This window comes from Peromyscus maniculatus, chromosome 12 (assembly GCF_049852395.1).
Source record: "Peromyscus maniculatus bairdii isolate BWxNUB_F1_BW_parent chromosome 12, HU_Pman_BW_mat_3.1, whole genome shotgun sequence".
NCBI lineage: Eukaryota > Metazoa > Chordata > Mammalia > Rodentia > Cricetidae > Peromyscus > Peromyscus maniculatus.
Genome location: NC_134863.1, coordinates 2092076 through 2114808, shown reverse-complemented (window position 1 = coordinate 2114808; position 22733 = coordinate 2092076). Strand labels below are relative to the sequence as shown.

Here is a 22733-nt window from a genome sequence, read left to right as displayed (position 1 = left end):
ACCACTTAAAACTCAACAACTCTGTCCTGAGTAATATATAGCTATAGAAAATTATTTTATGTACATGCATAAAAATATAAGAAATAAGGGTATGACAATCAGAAGACACAAGCACTTAAATATTTTAATTTCTTCCTATGTTCTAAGTCACTCTGTTACAAACACATTTCTTCCTTCCTTCCTTCCTTCCTTCCTTCCTTCCTTCCTTCCTTCCTTCCTTCCTTCCTTCCTTCCTTCCTTATAATCGAAACTATCTTCTAGTTTTCCTATCTTCTCCTTTCCAAAGAGATGCTCATAAGAACAAAAATATCTAGCATGCTCTATGTATATCTCTAGTTTTACTATAAACTACACACATATGAAATTTTTCATCACGGTATTACAATATAAGAAATACCTAATGGCTGAAATGTTAAAAATCAGTGTAAATATGTTTGTTCTGTAAGGTAAAAACTGTCTGGGTTATCTCCTTTTGGAGACTAGAACTCTAAGCTTTCCAGTCCACAGCAGATGTGTACCAGGCTCTAGTAGCATGTCCAAAAAACCTCCCCAAGCCCTCACTTTACCCTTGTAAATGCAGTGCATCAGTGTAACAGGCTTTCCTGGTCAGCTCCAAGAAACCAACCAATAAGCTCTTCTGTGGCAGCTATTAAATTAGCACTTGGAAGAACATGAGCTATCATTTGTGGTCCCCAATATTATAGACTGAACTGTATGCCCTCAAAATCTGTTGTCCTCCAAAGAAGCTTTCAGAAAATGATGTTATTTAGACACAGGTATTTCTTTACACAGGTAATTATGTCAAAGTGAGGCATTAAAGGAAGCCGTAATCCAGCACACCAAGTCCTTATAAAAAGGAATTTGAAGACAGAAACACCAAGGAGGCGGCATGAATATAAGAACATCAAGTCCACACAGAGAATGTCTGAGGCCAGTATAGGATCAGAGGAGCCAGCCCTGAGAACACCTGATCTTGGATGTACAAGGCTCACTGTGGTCCTGGGACAGTAGTACTTCTACTGGTGTGGAGTACACCTTTCTGGAATAAGTTATATGCAGAAAAACTAATATGTTTACCTATTATCTAGATAAAGATAGCTATTTTTCATAAGTTAACAGGAATATTTTCACCCATTTATCTGCTACAGTAAACAAAGAAGGCTTGCAGCCCTAGGAAAGTGCCAAATATGCTGTATAGAAAGTTCACTTCTAACACCCAATACTAATTAACATATTTGACAAAAGGATTCTGAAGAAGTGCATAAATGTGGTTGGCTGATTTATTGCAAGAACAATAATTTCATGTTCTATTTCTTTAGAGCTTCCGTTGTTGTGGTGTTTTTAAAGTAGATGCTCAGAACTGCATAGAACTGTTAAGAAATTTAAAAGAGTTACATACCTCTTCTGTATTAATAACAAGCTTGGCTAAGAAGAGACGGATATTTAAAGATACTGATGTATTTCCTAGTTTGTCATGAAGAAATTTCATCCAAGGAGGAAGATCTTTTGGTTTTGAATCCTGAAGTAAAACACAAACTTACTCTGAAAAGTTGAGTAAAAGAACATCCTATTTTGCTATTATAAAAAATATGAGATGTATGTGAAGTACAAAGAATCTATCTCTTTAATGTGCAATGTGGTTTAGTCAATATGAAAAGTTAATCCCTAAAGTGACACCAATGGATAACACTGAGAAAAAACATAATATTAGGAGAAAAATACCTCTTCTCCCCTAGGTATAATCAGATTTCTCTGCATGTGTTTAATTAGGGCTGTCATGGTAGCCATACATTCATGTTGGTTGAGTTCATCCATCTCTAACTCCAGGATGTCACCTTGGGTCATGGGATCTTGATGTTCCTATGAAGAACCCAGAAATGCAGATGTCACTGTTAAATGTCAGTGGATACAAGAAGCTCATTTAAAACAATAAAACTTAGCTGAAAATAATAATTTGGTAATAATATAAATATATACTTCATATGTTTTAATATAGAACTAAAACGTAAACAGAGTTTCAAGTTTTCCTTACATTCCAAGCATATATGCCCTCAGCTCCCATCTGCTGAAAACACCTCAGTCTGGATATCTCTGCTGTCTTGACCTCAGCTCTATCCCTATGGTCATTCCTTGACAGTTAACTGATAAAATCTGATTGTTGAGTTAACAGTGAAAGACCTGGCTTACATCTTGGTAGTTCTCCAAATCAACATTACTGTTCTAGGGCTACTGAGACTGACATAAAACCTGATTCCCTAGTAATGACAAGGTGCAACAGTAACTTTCACTGTAAACTTTAACAACACTCCTAACAAGTGAAATGTGATCACCCGTCTCTGAAAATGGCCAGTGGTAGGTTTACGATCTTGAGAGCTATACGAATAGCTCTGAACTCCAGTTGAGAAATCAAATTGACTCATTTCTTCACTTAGGCTACTGTATGTCGAATATGACAATGAAGACATATAATGAGGACTGTCTGAAAAATAAACAGAAAGGAAATATATTTGTACTCAAATAAGCCAATAAGAAATATGTTTCTCGCATGAAATTTGCAGGCAAATGGATGGAACTAGAAAAAATCATCCTGAGTGAGGTAACCCAAACCCAGAAAGACAGTTATGGTATGTACTCACTCATTGGTGGATTCTAGATATAAAATGAACAATCAGACCACAACCCATAGAACCATAGAGGCTATATATATAGCATGGAGGTCCCTAGGAAGACTGTGGCATATAATAAATTTCAGTTTTACTCAATTATTAAAAAAAAAAAATAGCCAAATGAATGGAAACACATGAACTATGAACCAAAGACTGAGGGGCTCCCAGCTGGATCAGGCCCTCTGAATAGGTGAGACAGTTGATTGGCTTGATCAGTTTGGGAAGCATCTAGGCAGTGGGACCAAGTCCTGTGCTCATTCCATGAGTTGGCTGTTTGAAACCAGGAACTTATGCAGGGACACTTGGCTCAGTCTGGGAGGAAGGGACTGGACCTCCCTGGACTGAGTATACCAAGTCGATCACAGTCCTCGGGGGAGGACTTGTCCTGGAGGAGGTGGGAATGGAGGGTGGGCTGGGGGTAAGGGGAGGGCGTGGGAGGGGGGAGAATAGGGGAACCCATGGCTGATATGTAGAACTGAATGGTATTGTAAAATAAAAAATATATATCACAAAAAAAAAAAAAGAAATATGTTTCTCACAACTCAAATAATACTGAAATTAAAGGATACTTCATTTAAGGTTTTTAATCAACCCTGTGGTTTTCAGTCCATTGAACAGATTAGCAAAAGGAACATAGGAAAAAGCTCCCTTGCTTGACACTATTGAACAGTTACTCTCTACTGTCATAGACAAACAAATCTAGTTAAACTGGATGTAATTTTTAATAGAAATACTTATTAAAATTTTGATATTGTATATTTTGTTCATCAAATACAACACAGATATAGAAGGAAATACTATTGAAAAAACAGCTAATCTGAAATATGTCAGATATTTAGAAAATAGTCCAAATTTTATCTTCAAATCAAAAATAATAAAAGTTACAAAAATAAATAAGCATACAAACACATCAAAACCACGAGCATGTGAAAGGCCAGAAGAAAGGCCAGGTACAGCCTCTTTGACAAGCTGATATGAAACAAAATGCTCCAAGGCATGTTATTACCTCCAGCTGAGATTATTAGAGGGTCAAAGCAAGTCTAGGGCCCACAGGCACAGACAGGACTGCTGTGGTGCTGGAGTGGAATGGGAGCAGAGAGCGGCAGGTGTGCCGGGCAGCAGGTGTGCCAGGCAGCAGGTGTGCCAGGCAGCAGGTCAGAGGCCTTGGCAGCTCTGTTCTAAAAGAAGTGCAAGATGCTGGGAAGTTTAGAAGAGAGTGGAATCAGGACAGAGCTTACATTTAACACAGATCTCTGAATATATTTAATAAGTATGCAATTCATGTTCAAACAATGAAACACATCAGCTGCCACATGGGAAAAAATAATCAAACTAAATTTCAATGTTTTTGGAATATTTAAAGTACTTTTTATTAAACAAAAATGTATTGCTGGGCATGGTGGTGCACGCTTTTAACCACAGGATTATGGAGGTAGATGTGGGTGGGTATCTGTGAGTTTGAGGCCAGTCTGGTCTACGTAGTGAGTTACAGGGCAGCCTGGATAGACCATGTCTTAAAAAAAAAAAAAAGAAAAGAAAGACAGAGGAAAAAAACACCACGAATCATTATTATTATATGTTTTTATGCTGTGTTTGTATGTGAGATGGTGTGTGCATGTGTGCTGTGCAGGCAAGTGTGTGCCATGGTGTGTGAGTGAAGGACAGAGAATATGTTTTTGGGAGAAGGATTTCTCTCTCCACTTCGAAGAGACAGGTCTCTCGTTTCTGCTGCTGCCTTGCATCCTGCATGCCAGCTGTCCTGTGAGCATCTGGGTGATTATGCCATCTCCCTACAAGAGTGCTGTGCTGTGGGATGTTCTGTATATCCTGTGGGAGCCCATTCTTGGGTTCCTCATGGTTTTACCCAGCAGGTCTGCATAGAGGATGATTAGGACCACGGGCCTGAGTGCAGGTGTCTGATGGTCTGCACTTGGTTGTGCTGGGGGATGGTCTGTATGGCAACTGTGTTGCTCTGATTGGTCAATAAATAAAACCTGATCGGCCGTGGCTAGGCAGGAAGTATAGGCGGGACTAACAGAGAGGAGAAATAAAAGAACAGGAAGGCAGAAGGACTCATTGCCTGCAGCAGCCACCAGGACAAAGAAGATGTAAAGTACCGGTAAGCCTCGAGCCACGTGGCAAGGTATAGATTTATAGAAATGGACTAATTTAAGATATAAGAACAGTTAGCAAGAAGCCTGCCACGGCCATACAGTTTTTAAGCAAAATAAGTCTCTGTGTTTACTTGGTTGGGTCTGAGCAGCTGTGGGACTGGCGGGTGACAGAGATTTGTCCTGACTGTGGGCAAGGCAGGAAAACTCTAGCTACAGTGCTGGGATTGCAGATGTGCACCACTGCATCCAGCTTATTTACCTAGGTTCCAGAGTTTAAACTCAGGCCATAAGGTTTATGAAGCAAGAACATTTTACTCACTGAGCCATCTTGCTGGCCACTCTTTTTTTTTTTTTTTCATTTTCATAAACAAGTATCAACTACTAGAAGTATTGTAAATCATCCTGAAAGTGACCTACCTGAAGCCCCATTTGCTGCATTCCTGGCCTCTTTCCTAATTTCAATGTACTTTTTCTTTCTTTCCATAGGAACCTATTAGGTAAAAACAAATATACCATTTAAAATGTTTTAGAATCATGGTCACATTTTTTTTTGTTTGTTTGTTTTAGCAATATTTTAGACCCTCCCCCATTACTAACTAAAAAAGACATTTTTGTGAAATTTAAAAGTATTCAAAATCATTCATAAAAAAGAAATGTGTGTATGTTTTCAAGTATAGCCTTTCCTATAGATTTCCCCAAACCTAACTGAAACACTTAGCCTGGGAATGATTCTGTTCTTGGTGCTTTTACAGGCCGTATTACTGACAGTTCTCACTTGACCTTTGAGCCTAAGTTTCCTCAACTGTATAGCTATGATGTACTATAGCACCTTATAGTGCTTTGCAGGGTAACACAGCAAGAGTCCATTGTGGTAGTATTCTAATTGTACTGAAATATTATTTTGATTGTATGTTAATAAATAAAGTTGCCCGGGGGTCAGAGCTATTATAGCCATAGAAAGAGCATGGATGGCGGTGGTGGCACACGCCTTTAATCCCATAGATCTCTGTGTGTTCAGGGATACAGCCAGCATTGGAGACATACGCCTTTAAGACCTAGAGGGCTGTACATACAGACAGTGACGAGGCAGTCACGTGTTTGGGTTTACAACCAATGAGAAGGCAGAATGACTTTGAAAACAACTGACACACAAGGAAATAGCTCTCTTTCGGGAAGCTGGGACACAGCAGGAGGAAGGGTGAGATTTTAACTCTGAGCTCTGACCTCTTGGCTTTCTCTTTTACATTGTTTCTGTGTTTCTTATTTAATAAGACGGTTGGTTACATCAACAGTCCATGCTTAGATAAGCCTGGGCAATTTCTTATTTTTGTTTTTCTTCTTTCAATGTATGCCTAGGGGAAAATGTCCTATTCTTATTCCAAAAAAGCACATTCAGGAGCACAGACGAGACCCTTTGAGATGGACAATGACTGTAAGGGAATGAACAGTGCATGATGCAAGCATGGTCGTTGTCCACCTTCCCATCTGCAATGTGATGTGAAAGTAGCAGCAGCATCTTCTCACCTATGGCTGAGGCTGCAAGCAGAACCTAGATAACCACATATATCCCACCCGCTATAGCAAATCTAGCTCTTCCTCTGACTTCCCCATCCAGGTTGCCCAACCAGGGCCTGATTCATCAGTATAAATCTTAGTTTTTTTGGTTGTAGAAAATAAGTCAGAAATCAAGATCTTTTTATTGACAATGTCTTTCTTTCACAATCAAGAGAAGGAACAAGTAAATTCTGATGAATGCTGGTACAGCCATGTGAGAAGACACTTATGCCAACTGCTAGACTTTACAGTTGCCGGTTTTATAAGAAGAAAAATACCTGATTTTGGAGTTCAGAGCAAAAATGTTCAAAATATAACCTGCTTTTCCCCCTACAAACATTTGATAATATTTTAAACTTAGAAACAAAATTGAAAATTTTACTTACCTCAACTTCTATAGGAAATGCATAGCAACGCTTCAAGTCTATCAAATTTTCAAAAATAAACAAGTTCTATAAAAAGAAAAACCTATATGAAAATATCTGACTTTATGACTAAGAGTACTAAAGGAATAATTCTACTTGATAAGTCACAGACTGGGGGTGAGGATCAATTGGTAGCAGTTGCCTAGCATCTACAAGATTCTGGGCACGATCCTCAGCATCACATAAATAAGGCACAGTGGTAGATACTTGAAATCTCAGGAGGATTAGAAAGTCTAAGGTCATACTAAGCTACACAGTGAATTTGAGGCAAGCCTGTGATACATGAGAACTCAACTCAAAGATACTCATTTCCACCCCCAATTACACATCCCCCAAATCAGAGAAATACTTCAGAGCCAATCCTCTTATATTTAATATTATGGGAGGGTGAAAAATATGATATAAATTTAATTGATACAATTTTAACTGTTGAAATTCTACAGTGTCAGTCAGTCACAGGGAATGTCCCTGGGAATACTCACCTTTTCTGGTTTTTCGCTAAACAGAAAACCTTGGTAAAATTTCAATTCATTGAAGACACAGCATATTACAGAAATGGCACAGTTGTATGCAGCACAATGATAAAGTCTTCTCTTCTCCAGCAACTGACTCTCCCCTGCCATGTTCTCTGTAAAGGCATCATGGCATGACCTGCAGAGGATATTCAGGTTGGACATCAACTTACTTAATGTGGACATTGATGCTTGAATCAGTAGTTGTCAGACAGTAGGTTCTAATTCAGTTCAGCCAATCTCAAGTGTCATGCTTCTCCTAGCATAGTACTAGGCATCAGAAATACACAAACAAGCAGGTTACCATCTCATTGCACAGACCACGTGCACACCTCTGATAACACAGTGTTAAGTCAACAGCAAGCACACTCAGATAGGGAGGCAAGGACCGACAGCCCAATCCAAGGCACTAATAAAAGAATTAAGGGAAAAATACCTGAGCTAAGGTTTTTGTTTTTTGGTTTTCTTTTTAAAATGGTGGAGGTAGGGAGGTTGTTAAGAGAAAGCATCTCACAGTATTACTGGGGGACGGGGGGCTTTAATTACTGTGCCCAAGAGCTCCCCTATCTATGTAAGAGTCCTTAGAATAACCAGCACCCCATATGCATGCCACTGTGCATGACTTAAGCTGAACTTTGCAATGTAAGTTAGCTAAAGCATAAATGTAGACATTATGAGCAGAGAGGACTAGCACTTAGAAAACTGTGTAGCATATCAGGAGGAAGTAGATGCAATAAATGTTTGAGAAGGGAGGGAAAGGAAGAAGTTCTCAGCAGAGTTTGCCCACCATACTAAGAGGTATATATTTCATTCTGTGGGGAGGGTTCAATAAACCACTTAGATATAGCCACTGGTTTTCAAAGGTTTTCTTGAAACAACCATGCACAAGTATCTAGATATAATTTATAGCTTGTTCATAGCATGGTATGACACCTGCCACAGACTACTTGGTCCACAGACTCAGCAATATTTACATCCTGGGCCGGCCCTGCTGCTGAAGACAATAGACTGGACTTGTATTCCAGTTGATTATGATTCTGCACTTGTGGGGACAGCAAAGAAAGATAAGCCTAGCACAGAAATAATTCAGAATGAGACAACTACAATAGCTTAGAAAGCAGTCCTGCTGTTAGAACAAGACCACACAGAAAGCAAATGATATAAAGCACATTACTTTGAGGAACACGAAAAGGATCAAACTGACTATATTTGGTTACCAACTAGATACTAATGGAGGTTAGGGACAGTCAAACGAAGAAATGATTGAAACTCCTAGGTCTCCTGCTTATACAAATAGATAGATGGTAGCATCATCTGATGAGAAGATGAGGTATGGACTAGGGTGAGAAGGAAGAATGCATGTCTGAGATGCAAAATGAGACACAGTCTGTCCAATCTGGGAAGATTTCATTAGAAGCCTACTTTTAGAGAAAATACATCTCATTAGTTTCTACTTTACAGATAGCTTTTAAATTTGAAATGATAGAAAAAAAATATTTTTTTCCTGTAATTCATGTCACTGAAAAACATCAATATACTAATCCATTTAGTGGGGAAGGAGTTTAAATCTGAGCTCTTAACTTGTGAGGCAAGCACAATCACAGAGCTCCAGCCAAGGGTTTTATTCTTTATAAAAGGTAAGTATGTGGCTGACAAGAGGACCTGAGCTCAGCTCCCAGTATAAGTCAGGAGGCTCATAACTGCTTGTAACTCCATTTCCGGGGACTCTGACACCTTTAGGCCTTGGAAGGTGCCCATATACACATGGCACACAGTTTCCCAGACACACACACTCATTTATTTAATAAAAGATAAGCACCTGTTGCCTAACAACACAATTAAGTCCATATAAGTACTTTGTATATAAGAAAAAAAAAGCACTTTACTTATCTAAGACATTTAATTCACATTATACAGATGCATTTAAAATATATGTACCCCAAGGGCTGGAGAGATAGCTCAGCAATTAAGAACATGTTTTTGCTCTTGTATTGGTAAGAGGTTCAGTTTCCAGAATCCACATAGTGGACACAACCATCTGTAACTATACTTCTAGGGAATCTGATGCCTTCTCTTAACCTCCACAGTTACCAGGAACACACACGGTACAAATACGTAAATGGATCAAAAAACAAAAATATCCATAAAACCAAAAAAGTGTAATTACCTTAAATATTAATAAATCAAACATAACCACAAATGAAGTAAGCTTACTTAAGAAGTATCTTTGTAAGTTCATTTCCTTCTGTAATGCATGAGCCATGGAAAGCTTGATTAATTTTAGATTCTTTAGAGTGAACATCATCTTTTGAAAGACGAGAATACATCATGGCTAATATCTTGTAATAGCACATCTTCTTGGTGATTTGAGTGTCAAAGGTAAATTCATTTATCTGAAAAGATGTAACATCTTTGGTTTTATCAAACATAAAAACATCATGCTAAAAATGTCAAATTTAATTTTTAATGCCATTCGATAGAAAACGATTTTAACAAAGAGGCAGATCACTTCAATAAAAGAGTGGTTTGTTTGTCCAGGGTTTCCAATATGGAAACAACATTGCTATGTCATACTGGATAAAACAGGAAGTAACACAAAATGTCCACATAGTAAGCCCAGAATATATGATGTTTGTCAAGTCTTATTAAAGCCGTAAGAACAGCAGGTTGAAACTAAAACAAATTTTTACCTATTTTGATGTTTTATTTGGTTACCTGTATTTACTGATAGGAATCTCAGAAAGGCTGAATGATACCCCACTATTACTTTATTAAAATTGTCCAGATAATGCCCAATCCCTGGAACCTAACTTTTCATATTACACATTACTCAATGGTCATTATTAAGTGGAAGACATTGATGAGGGGTGGCTAGATTGGATTTACTAGGTGGGAAATCAAGTTACGTGCAAATTAGGTATATAAAGACTAGATAGACAAGAAAGAGCAACTGGATGAAGGAGGCAGAGATAGAAACATCAACACAGACTGGGGATGTCAAAACCATGGGAGGCATGAAAAGACAAGGAAAGCCTTTTTTATGAAAGCACCTGAGAAGAGCATGATATGCAAACATGACCTTGACCTGGTTTAACTGAACACAGACTTGTGCATCCAGACAGAGAGTACATCTTTGTTATTCTAAGCCACTGTGCTGCCAGTCAGTTGCTATAGGAAAGTAGTCTGGATCCATGTGGCCACAGATTGCTATTGGATACAGAGGGAATGCTCCTTGAACAAGAGGCCCTCTGACTGAGCATACAATGCCACCCAATCTCTCTACTAACAGTAGTAAAGTATGATATACCTTTGTAAATCTGGACTTCAACACATCAATGGCATCCACCACAATTCTGCTAAAGAACTCTTTCAGTGTGTCCAAGTCACAGTGCCACAATAAGGTGAGGAGAGAGCGATCTACATATGCTTGGCGAGTGACATTTGAAGGTAGGTCATCCTTCCGGAACATTGTATACACACTTTGGAGAAGATTTAATTGTGTGATGTATGGACTCCTAAGAAAAAGAGATAAAAATGATATGCCTTGAGTAAGTATTTTGTATGCTCCAGTGATTTTTAATTACAAAATAGCAAAGGATCTCCACAGTCCATGGTGGAAGGAGGTAATAGACTCAAAAAATTGTCTTTTGACTGCCACACATTCACTATGACACAAGTATCCTGCCTCCATACATCAACAATAATAATAAATAAAATTAAACTGAAAAAAGAAAACTAAGTCTAAAAGAAAGCAAATTCTAGTTTTAAAATTAAATAAGCATATCTAATTGATGTTAATTACCACACATATAAACTCTTTCCTCCTGTAAATATTTCTAAGTCAGAGTGTTTTACTACAGCAACAGAAAAGTCATTAGAACAATTGGTACTATTTTCGAAAGCATATTTTCTTTTTTGGTTTTTCAAGACAGGGTTTCTCTGTGTAGCTTTGTGCCTTTCCTGGAACTCACTCTGTAGCCCAGGCTGGCCTTGAACTCACAAAGATCCGCCTGCCTCTGCCTCCTGAGTGCTGGGATTAAAGGTGTGCACCACTACCGCCCGGCTTGAAAGTATATTTTCTACACTGTAGAATAAAGCTACTAAATTATGATTGTGCTATTGAAAACACTGTAAAGAGAAGCAAGAAGAGGGAGTTTGCTGTGAGATTATGTCTCCTAGTCATGTCAGATGCTACACCCACAAAATTTCATCATGATGACCGAAACATGAGTTGAACAAAGACGACATCAAGGGACATGCCAAAGTGGATGGAGAAGAGCACATAAGGCTTGAACCCCACACAAAGAACTACAGGCAACTGAGGAATCCTGAGAGTGAGGGAGACACTCTTCCCCAAGGAAGAGCACACCAACTGGTTATCCAACATCAAATGGTCAGCCCTGACAACATATACATGCAAGTAACACCATACAGACCATGCAGCCTATATTTAGGAGTAAATATCATATATACATGCAATAACAATTAATGAAAAAAGAGACCATGAATTTGAAAGAGGGCAAGAAAGGGTATATGGTAAGGTTTGGAGGGTGGAAAGAGAAATGTTTTAATTATAATCTCAAAAACAAAAATACGTTTTAAAAAAAAGAAACTATTTAAAAAAAAAGAAAAGCTTCCAGGCCTCGTGGTGCATGCCTTTAATCCCAGCACTTGGGAGGCAGAGGCAGGTGGATTTCTGTGAGTTCAAGGCCAGCCTGGTTTCAGGACAGTCAGAACTGTTACACAGAGAAACCCTGTCACAAAAAACAAGAACAACAACAAAAAAGAAAAGCAGTAAGAGACATTTTAAGAAGAGAAAAAAATTGTTTTAAGTCCTTATAATGCTAGAATAAAAGAGAAATAAAAAGGAAGAGAAAAGAAGTTTAAATATAATTAAGGGGAAAAATAAGAGAAAAAGAGTTAATAGTTAAAAAACTCATCTGTCTTTTAAAGCGTTTCCTTGCTTCCCTATATTGTCCAGCACCTCCAAGGCTATGCTGAACCTGATTAGAGAAGACACACATTCTTGTCTCATTCCCAGCCTCGGCAGGAAGGTATCCCATCCAGACTTTTACATTAAATATCTGCCCACTGCTAGCTTTACACAGATGACTCTGCAGAAGTGAGTATTAGATTTTATCAAATTGTTCTGTCAGGCCATTTATGATGCTGCAGTGAGTAACGTGCTCGTTGTTGGGCCTGACAGCCTGATCTGACCCCTGAAGCACTCATGGTTCAGAGAGGACTGACTCCATAGGTCAATGCTTCATAAGGCCTAGAAAATGATCTACAATAGCCACATTTTTAGTTTTGAATTAGTTTATTAAATATACAGTATGAAATATTTGATATATTTTATAAAGTTCAATACTGAGGCCTTCTGGGTCGAGGATGTGTTTGTGGGAAAATGTTTACTGATTTATGTGATAAGGTTTTAGATTACAAAATTATCTTTGTTTTCTCAAGTCAATAGGACATACAAACTCCCCTTTAATCCCCGCTTCAGTCTCATCTCACACACCCAGGTATGCTGTATTTTTATTGGACTCAGATGGAAATACATTTGACCTCTCTTATCATTTGTTTGTACCACGTATTTTTAGAAATAAGGAATTAAATAGTTAGCTACTGAGAAATATTTTCAGGTGTCCCAAATTTCCTTGTTGATTTCAGATTTAATATCATTGTGCTCAAAGAATATACTTTGTATGTTTTAATCCTTTATATTTATTAAGAATTATTTGTGTATGGTTGGCAAAATGACTCAGTGGGTAGAGATACTTGTCTCTGAGCCTAAGGAGCTGAGTTCAGTCTCTGGGATCTACATGGTGGAAAGAGACTCCTCAAAGCTGTATCTGACCTCCACTTATGCATTGTGGCACACACACCAACACCTGCCTCTCTCACACACACATAAATACATAAGTAAATAGAAAATGTCATGTAAAAAATTTAAAAAGAGAAATGTTTGTGGCCTACCACATGGTCTATCTTAAAGAATGTTCCACAATGTGCTCAAAATGATATGTGCTCTGCTACTGTGACAATGTTATATGGTTGGTTAATTATGACTTTTTTAAAAAGTGTCAATAAAAATGAATAAACTATCATTTCATGCTACATCATAGATGGACCTAAAAAAAAAACCAAAAGCAATCTACAGATTCAATGCAATCCCCATCAAAATCCCAACACAATTCTTCACAGACTTGGAAAGAAAAATACTCAACTTTATATGGAAAAACAAAAGACCCAGGATAGCTAAAAGAATCCTATACGATAAAGCAACCCTTGGAGGCATCACCATCCCGGACCTCAAACTCTACTATAGAGCTATAGTAATAAAAACAGCTTGGTACTGGTATAAAAACCGACATACGGACCAATGGAATCGAACTGAAGACCCTGACATTAATCCATGCACATATGAACACCTGGTTTTTGACAAAGGAGCCAAAACTATACAATGGAACAAAGAAAGTATCTTCAACAAATGGTGCTGGCATAACTGGATGTCAATATGTAAAAGATTACAAATAGATCCATATCTGTCACCATGCACAAAACTCAAGTCCAAGTGGATCAAAGACCTAAACATAAATCCAGTTACACTAAACTTAATAGAAAAGAAAATAGGAAGCACTCTTGAACGCATTGGCACCGGAGACCATTTCCTAAATAAAACACCGACAGCACAGACCCTGAGCACAACCATTAATAAATGGGACCTCTCGAAACTGAGAAGCTTTTGCAGGGCAAAAGACACAGTCAATAAGACAAAAAGACAGCCAACAGATTGGGAAAAGATCTTCACCAACCCCACATCTGACAGAGGATTGATCTCCACAATATATAAAGAACTCAAGAAACTAGACATCAAAGCACTGAACAGTCCAATTAAAAAATGGGCTAAAGAGCTAAACAGAGAATTCACAAAACAAGAACTACAAATGGCTGAAAAACATTTAAAGAAATGCTCAACATCCTTAATCATCAGAGAAATGCAAATCAAAACAACTCTGAGATACCACCTTACACCTGTTAGAATGGCTAAGATCAAAAACACCAATGACAACCAATGTTGGAGAGGATGTGGAGCAAAGGGAACACTCCTCCACTGTTGGTGGGAATGTAAACTTGTACAACCACTGTGGAAATCAGTATGGCGGTTTCTCAGAAAATTAGGAATCGAACTACCTCAAGACCCAGCCATCCCACTCTTGGGCATATACCCAAGGAATGCTGATTCATACCATAAAGATACATGCTCAGCTATGTTCATAGCAGCACTATTTGTAATAGCCAGAACCTGGAAAACAACCTAGATGCCCATCAACGGAAGAATGGATGAAAAAAATGTGGTACATATACACAATGGAGTACTACTCAGCAGAGAAAAACAATGAAAGCATGAAATTTGCAGGCAAATGGATGGAACTAGAAAAAATCATCCTGAGTGAGGTAACCCAAACCCAGAAAGACAGTTATGGTATGTACTCACTCATTGGTGGATTCTAGATATAAAATAGAGAACAATCAGACCATAACCCATAGAACCATAGAGGCTATATATATAGCATGGAGGTCCCTAGGAAGACTGTGGCATATAATAAATTTCAGTTTTACTCAATTATTGAAAAAAAATAGCCAAATGAATGGAAACACATGAACTATGAACCAAAGGCTGAGGGGCTCCCAGCTGGATCAGGCCCTCTGAATAGGCGAGACAGTTGATTGGCTTGATCAGTTTGGGAGGCATCTAGGAAGTGGGACCAAGTCCTGTGCTCATTGCATGAGTTGGCTGTTTGAAACCTGGAACTTATGCAGGGACACTTGGCTTAGTCTGGGAGGAAGGGACTGGACCTCCCTGGACTGAGTCTACCAAGTTGATCACAGTCCTCGGGGGAGAACTTGTCCTGGAGGAGGTGGGAATGGAGGGTGTGCTGGGGGTAAGGAGAGGGCATGGGAGGGGGGAGAATAGGGGAACCCATGGCTGATATGTAGAACTGAATGGTATTGTAAAATAAAAAATATATATCTCAAAAAAAAAAAAGAAAAATACAGTAAAAAAAAAAATTTAAAAAGAGAAATGTTTGTGGCCTACCACATGGTCTATCTTAAAGAATGTTCCACAATGTGCTCAAAATGATATGTGCTCTGCTACTGTGACAATGTTATATGGTTGGTTAATTATGACTTTTTTAAAAAGTGTCAATAAAAATGAATAAACTATCATTTCATGCTACATCATAGATGGACCTAAAAAAAAAAAATTATGCTGATTTAGAAACTCAGAAGTGATAAAGGCATATACCTTTGGCTCAGCATTTAGGAGGCAGAGGGAGCTGAATCTCTAGCATTTTGAGACTAGCCTGATTGACAGTGAGCTAGCTCCCAGCCAGGGCTGTCACACAGTAAGACCCTGACAAACAAAACTAAAGAGAGGAAGGGGAGGGTCAGCTACCAAAACATGTTTAGAAAAGGCCAAGAAAAAAAAAAAAAATCAAATTTGTAGTTGTCTGAGCTGAGGCTTGGGATGGGTTCTTTAATGACCCTACTACGTGAACTCCCTACAAATTATCACTGAATAGTATTCTTAAATGTGTGTGGTGGTGGTAGTGCACGCCTTTAAGCCCAGCAGGAGGCAGAGGCAGGTAGATCTCTGAGGTCAAGGCAAGCCTGGTCTACAGAGCGAGTTCCAGGACAGAAAGGGTTACATAGAGAAACCCTGTCTTGAAAACAAAAACAAAAAAATTCTGTAAAATGTGTGTGGTGATTTGAATGAGAATTGCCCCCATACACTCATATATTTGAACATTTGGTTCCCAGTTGGTGTATTGTTTAGGAAAGATTAGGAGGTGTGGGGATGAGGGGAGGATATGGGAGGACCAGGAGGTGAGCGGAATTGGGGACATGATGTGAAACTCCCAAAGAATCAATAAAGAAGTTAAATTTAATAATAACAATAGTAATAAAGATTAGGAGGTGTGGCCTTGTTGGAAAATGTGTTGGGGGGCTGGGCTTTGAGGTTTCAAAAGCCTAACCAGGCACAGTCTTTCTGTCTGTCTCCTGTCTGCAGATCAGGATGTAAACTATCAGCTACTGCTCCAGCACTGGCCTGCCACCACACTTCCTACCATGATGATGGGTTGAAACTGTAAGCAAGCCCCCAATTAAATGCTTTCTAAGTTGTGTTTGTCATGGTGTCTCCACACAGCAACAGAACAGTAACTAAGACAATGGGTGATACAATGGTATGTAAAATGTAACATGGTCCACAAACAGTGGGATTCAGTTCTCCCCTTCTATGACAGGGGGCCTAGGATTGAACTCAGGTTACAACTTGGTGGTAGGTACCTTAATCTTGCCAGCTCTAAAATATTAACTCTAAATTTAAAAGGATATATACAAATTCAATGTTTGTAAATGCTAACTAAAAATTTATTGTTATACTTAGAAATAGTGGTAACATTAAAATACTTACTTTAAAAATCAGCAATCAACATGTAGCTCTCTGACCTCATCAGAGCTTCTTTGTACAGTGGATGGTGGTTAACACAGAAATTCACAAGTAGTCAAAATGCAGACAATAAGTACCTGAGGAGTAGCTCAGCCATAAAAGTAATATCTTTATCATTCCCATCCCCAAGGCTCAGAGACCATCTTGGAAAAGGAGGCAGAAAGATGTCAGAGCCAGATGGGGAAGGACTGGATCAAACAGTGTTTTCTGACTGCTGTACTCATGAACTCATAGCAGCTGTGGTTCCCTACACAAGATCTGAATAAGCCATTCTAGCATGGGATGGGAAGGGGTTCATGAGTTCCTACCGCTAACTGATGACTTCTATGGGAGGAAGAGACAGTTAAGGGCATGGCTCCTGGTTGGGTAGACCACACTTTAATGGATGGCTTCATACCCAGAAATAAAACGGCGAATAGATGGATTTAAAAAGAGGGGGAGCACATTGTTGGGCTGGGGAGAGGTGTCTGTGTGTGTGTTGGGCCATTAGGAGTTAGTGGGAGGAGCTGAAGGTGAATTATAATCAAAATATAAAGAATAATACAATTTCTTATAAAAACTAGGCAAATATACCTCATTTTTCTACACTGTATTGCTCCAGAATCCATCCATCCATCCATGCACCCACCCACCCACCCCATCCATCCACCCACCCACGCATTCACCCATCCACTCACCCATCCATCCATCCATCCATCCATCCATCCATCCATCCATCCATCCATCCACCCACCCATCCATCCATCCATCCATCTGGTTTTTCAAGACAGGGTTTCTCTGTGTAGCCCTGGTTGTCCTGAAACTCACTTTGTAGACCAGGCTGGCCTAGAACTTGGAGATCTACCTGCCTTTGCCTCCCAAGTGCTGGGATTAAAGGTGTGCACCACCACTGCTTGGCTCAAAATACGTTTTTTAAAAGGCAAAAATCTCATGTAGCTCAGGTAGCACAGGATGATCTTGAACTTCTCATTCCCCTGCCCTTCTCTCTCATGCCCTTGAGTAAAAGGGCATGCACTACTATCTTGTATTTTAGTTAATAAAACTGCCCTAGTCATGAAGGCACATTCTTTATCACTGAGTAATTCTACTTAAATTGACAAGTGCTAAGAAACAAACAAATGGCTGCCTGCAACTCCTAATGAAATAAATGATTCAGAGGATCACAAATGGCTGCTGAAACCACTGGGAACATGGCAAAGAACCTACGAATAACTAAACTACAACTAGCATACTCTAGGTATTCCTAAATCTCATGAAACAGTCCTGCCAAAATTTGAACCTGAATCTAACTGAGCTTTTCTTTAAAAAAAAAAAAAAGTGTATTGGTGTTTTTCCTCCATTTATGCCTTGTGTGAGGGTGTCAGATTCCCTGGAACTGGAGATACAAACATCTATGAGCTACCACATGGGTGCTGGGAATTGAACCCAAGTCCTCTGGAAGAACAGCCAGTGTACTTAACCACTAGGCCATCTATCTCTCCAGCTCTAACTGAGCTTTTCTTTAGACTTTACTTACCATATACAGGAAACACAGGAACTGAATGAGCAGTTAAGTAAAAAGAAGAGGAACAAATCAGGTAACTCCAGAATAAAGACACTGGGCAGAGGTGTCAAGGCTCCTTTAACACTGGAGACTGCTATTGAGATAAAAGTTCAACTAAAATGTGAATGTGGGATTTCTAAGAATTTTGTTGAGTTGATAGCCATTAAAATGATGACTTCAGAAAAGTATCTGAACTTAAAGGTGAAATGAAAAGGCCAGAGATCTGAGTTTAAATACAGCAGCAGGATTCTGAGATGGATCAGTAGTTAAGGCACTTACCAAAAGGATTTTAAGCTTGATCACCAGGTCCCACATGATAGAAGGAAAGGACTGATTCTTAGAGTGGTTGTATGAGCTCCACAGCACATGGGTACAAATATACATGCACACTGACTTTAAAATATAGTAATAAGAAACACAGCAATAAAAAAAAAAAAAAAAGGACAATGTGGTGCAATAAAGCTGGGAAAATGATGTTCTTCTACCAGGAGCCTATTTCTTTCTTTAGGATTAAACAGGTTTGAAATTTTTTCATAAGAAAAGCCCATTACGTCGAAAAACTTTAAAAATGTAGCAGTGAGTTATGAAAACCACTGTTCCTTAAGTGTTTTTTGTTTGTTTGTTTGTTTTTAAACAAAGAAGGTAACACACCCACTCCAAAAATAGGGTGTATACAGCTCTGGGGAATCCAGACTAAAGTAACTCACCGCCTAGCAATCCTTTTGAAAGTGGTTTGAAATAATTCTTCCATAATATGTTGCTGTTCCCGACAAAGAATATCTGTCATCAACTGAAACAACATAGGACTCTGAGATAATTCCAATGCATCCAGAAACTAAAAATAGAACAAGAAATCCATTATCAGCATCATCAAAATTTCTGTAGCTCTGACTTTTGCAAGTTGTATACCACATACAAGCCTGTTGCCCACCAAATTCAGAAGAGGGTGTTGGATCCCATGGAACTGGAGGAATGGACTGCTGTGGGTACTGGGAATTGAAAGCAGGTCCTCTCCAAGAGCAAAAATTGCTTTTAATTAAAGAGCCATCTTCCCAGTTCTTTTCATTTTTTATTTTTGAGATGGAGTCTAATGTAGCTCAGGCTGGCCTCTAACTTACAACGTAGCTGAGACTGGCTATGAACACCTGATATTTATGCCGGTACTTCTCAAGTTCTAAGATTACAGGAATGTGCCACCCTGTACAATCTAGTAACTCAAAATTTAAAAACAGAGAAAGGGGTAACAACAGCATGTTTTAGCAGGTAATGGTGCTTGCTGTCCAGTGGGGCATCCTGCCTTCAATCTCTAGGACTCCCATGTTGGAAAAGAGAGATGTACCTCCAAAAAGTTGTCCTCTGACTTTCCACATGCTCAACATGGCACTCGGATGTGTGCAGGTGAGTGGACACGCAGACACACATAAAACACACACTCATATAATACACTCTCTCATGCACATACTCACCCCCCCATACACTCACACACACATACACACTCACATGCAGACACACATAGAAATAAATACATGTAAAATCTTTTAATTGGGAAAATAGTTTCACATATAATCTTCAAATGTTACTATTTTTGTCATTTTTTTCCCTCCATTCTCTATCCCAATGTCTATATGTTCTACATTTGGATTCTAAGAGATACCTTCAATTTTATCTTCAGAAACAGTAAAGTTCTCACTTAAAATTTTCTTTTACATATATAATTTCCACAATCTCCTACCTGTCCTATTTCATAGATAAGATGTTTCTTTAACTCTGAAACTATTTTTACAGTTTGTTTAGTTAGTTACTCTGTTCCCTTTGGGCTGTTTTCTTTTCTGTTAGTTTGCATCTATGGAGGAGACAGAGTAGGAGCCCTGGTTATGGAAGACAGGGCTTTCCCTAAGGTAGGCAAGCATTCCACCAGTGAGCCAACTATATCCCTAGTAGCAGTTTGGTTTTTAAGATGGATCATTTTCCGTTTTACTGAATTCCTAGGCTGAAGGGATCCTCTTTCACCAGCCCCATGTAGATTGTAACAGGCTAATGGAAAATCACCCTGCCCCTGGCCTGCCTCCCTATGAACTCCCTGACTTGAAAATCTTTGCCCTGTAACTCAGCATTAACAGACAAACAATGTTTCAAAGTTGGCCAAGCAATACTTCTGGCTGTGCTGTACCATCACTGTGCATGCTCCAAAACCCCTACAAAAGCCCTCTCCTGCACCAACTCTCTGCTGTCTCTATTCCTAGACAGAGGCAGCCACCACTTTCCCTAATAAATCTTGTGTGAGGTTTGTTGCATGGTGTGACTTTGTGATGTTCCTAGGCTCCTGTCTGCCAAGATGCCCTTGAGTTAGAAAAACACTTTAACCATGTAGCTGGCACTCTCCAGGCAGAGGGCAGCTATGCTCTTAGCTTATACCTTTCTTATGTTACAAGTTTTCTTCAAATGCAATTAGTGTTTTATTTGCATGTATGTTCATCTATTTATATCAAAGAAAGTACTAAGGATCTAATGTACATCTTTGTAGATGCTAAAACTATTAGCATGAAATACCAGAGATGGTGATGTACAGATGTGGGGTAAATGCCTAGGAAGTGTGAGGTTCCAAATACAATTCTCAACACTGAAAACAACAACAAAACAAAACAAAAACCCAAAAACAAAAACCTCAAAACATTGGATTGTTGGAATACAGGATACTTAACAGACCACCAAGTTAACCAGACTTGAGGTCACTATGATGGAATAACCTGAAAAGATCTGCTTCCTGCTGCATGTGCATGAAGCTAATGACAATCCAACTTCTACATTAGGGGAAAAAGGGATAAAGAAACAAGCTAAACAGTGGAGAACATTTAAGGAAATAACCAGACAAATAGGGGATGTTATCTAAGAAAAATTTCCTATTTTCTTCCAAAAACTGAATGTCATGAAATGACAAAATGGAGAAGATACGAAGTAGCTCTAGACTAAGAGACTGATAATTCAATGCAGTATCTGAGTAGACTGAGCATTTTTCTTTCACTTTCTTTTTGGAGAAGGGTAGCTATCTATGAGGAATTTGGAGAAATGTAAATATAGACTAGATCCTAAAATAACAAGAGAATTATTATTTATTTTAGACATGAAAACAATACTGTGCCTTATTCTAAAGGCAAGCACACCAAACTACTTGGGTATGAATTATCATGTGTTTGAAACTACCCTAACTAATGTTTCAGCCCAAAACAAACAAACAAACAAACAAACAAACATAAAACCAGAAATATGTACTTCCATAAATAAACAAACAGCAGCCTTTTTCCACTGCATTCTTTTCTTTAGGAGAACATGTCAAAGTTTAAATCAGACCCAATTAGAAGAAAGCCATACTTGCCTGTGTGTGTGTGTGTGTGTGTGTGTGTGTGTGTGTGTGTGTGCGTGCGCGCGCGCACATGCTCGCTTTCATTTCTTTATTAATAAGGGTCTTGAAATCAAAGACAACCTTCATTTTGGGATATGTGGATCAATAGTCATTATTCTCTTTTTTCCTTTCATTGTTAGATTGTTAGCCCACAGCTCTGCATGCCATGCCCATCAGGCCCGAAACGCATTGGCTACTGCAGTCCTCATTGTCCACAGGTGCCAAAGTCCTGAAGTGCCCTCTTTCCTTCCAGCCCACCTGAGCTCCAGGAATGTTCCAACTGCACCCCCTCCTTCTACCTGACCATCTTTGCCCACCTACACTCACTCCCACATCAGCCTTGCCCACCCTGAAAAGTCCTGCCTAGCCAGGTGGGGAGACGACAATTCCAGGAGCATGTGAGCCTCTCTAACACTCCTTAACAACTAGTCCCTCCCTTCTCTCCTGGAAGTTCTGCAGAAGACTGCAACTGTCTCCCCACCCCAAACCCCTCCCCCTGCCTCCTCAGCCACTTGTTCCAGCCACTTGTTCCAATAGCCCCTCCTCCCTCCAAAAAGCCCCCTCCTTTCAGCCTGATGAGGCTCCACCCTCCCTCTTCCTAAAGCCAAATTCTCCCCTGTTGATAACAAAATAAGCTACAGTAGAATTCATAGCCTTATGACAGCAGCTCCCTCAGCCAAGGCCCTTGACACTGCTGCTTTCCTCCCTTAACCCTTCCCTGTCCTGACACGGTCTTCAGCTTAAACCCAGTCATACAAAATTTGTAATATTCTGTAATGACAATAGTTGACTACATTTATCTATGGTCTATTTTCATGCTAAAAGAGCTCCAATTAAATCTTCAACTCTGCCAGCTGGTGGTGGTGCACACCTTTAATCCCAGCACTCAGGAGGCAGAGCCAGGCATATCTCTGTGACTTGGAGGCCAGCCTGGTCTACAGAGCAAGATCCAGGACAGGTACCAAAACCACACAGAGAAACCCTGTCTCGGAAAAAATA

The 22733-nt window shown here is 39.2% G+C and overlaps 1 protein-coding gene across 2 annotated transcripts in view; it reads right to left on the bottom strand.

Moving 5' to 3' along the window:
- Prkdc (protein kinase, DNA-activated, catalytic subunit) overlaps positions 1-22733 on the bottom strand; it is a 234571-nt gene that overhangs the window by 93780 nt on the left and 118058 nt on the right. For both annotated transcript variants that reach the window (XM_006997186.4, XM_076548362.1), the window contains 9 exons: positions 19042-19169; positions 10579-10786; positions 9486-9664; positions 7242-7410; positions 6721-6786; positions 5198-5270; positions 2331-2479; positions 1723-1860; positions 1400-1519 (listed from right to left, as the gene is read on the bottom strand). In XM_006997186.4, the coding sequence (XP_006997248.1) occupies positions 1400-1519; positions 1723-1860; positions 2331-2479; positions 5198-5270; positions 6721-6786; positions 7242-7410; positions 9486-9664; positions 10579-10786; positions 19042-19169 (1230 nt within the window). The remainder of the gene's footprint in view (positions 1-1399; positions 1520-1722; positions 1861-2330; positions 2480-5197; positions 5271-6720; positions 6787-7241; positions 7411-9485; positions 9665-10578; positions 10787-19041; positions 19170-22733) is intronic.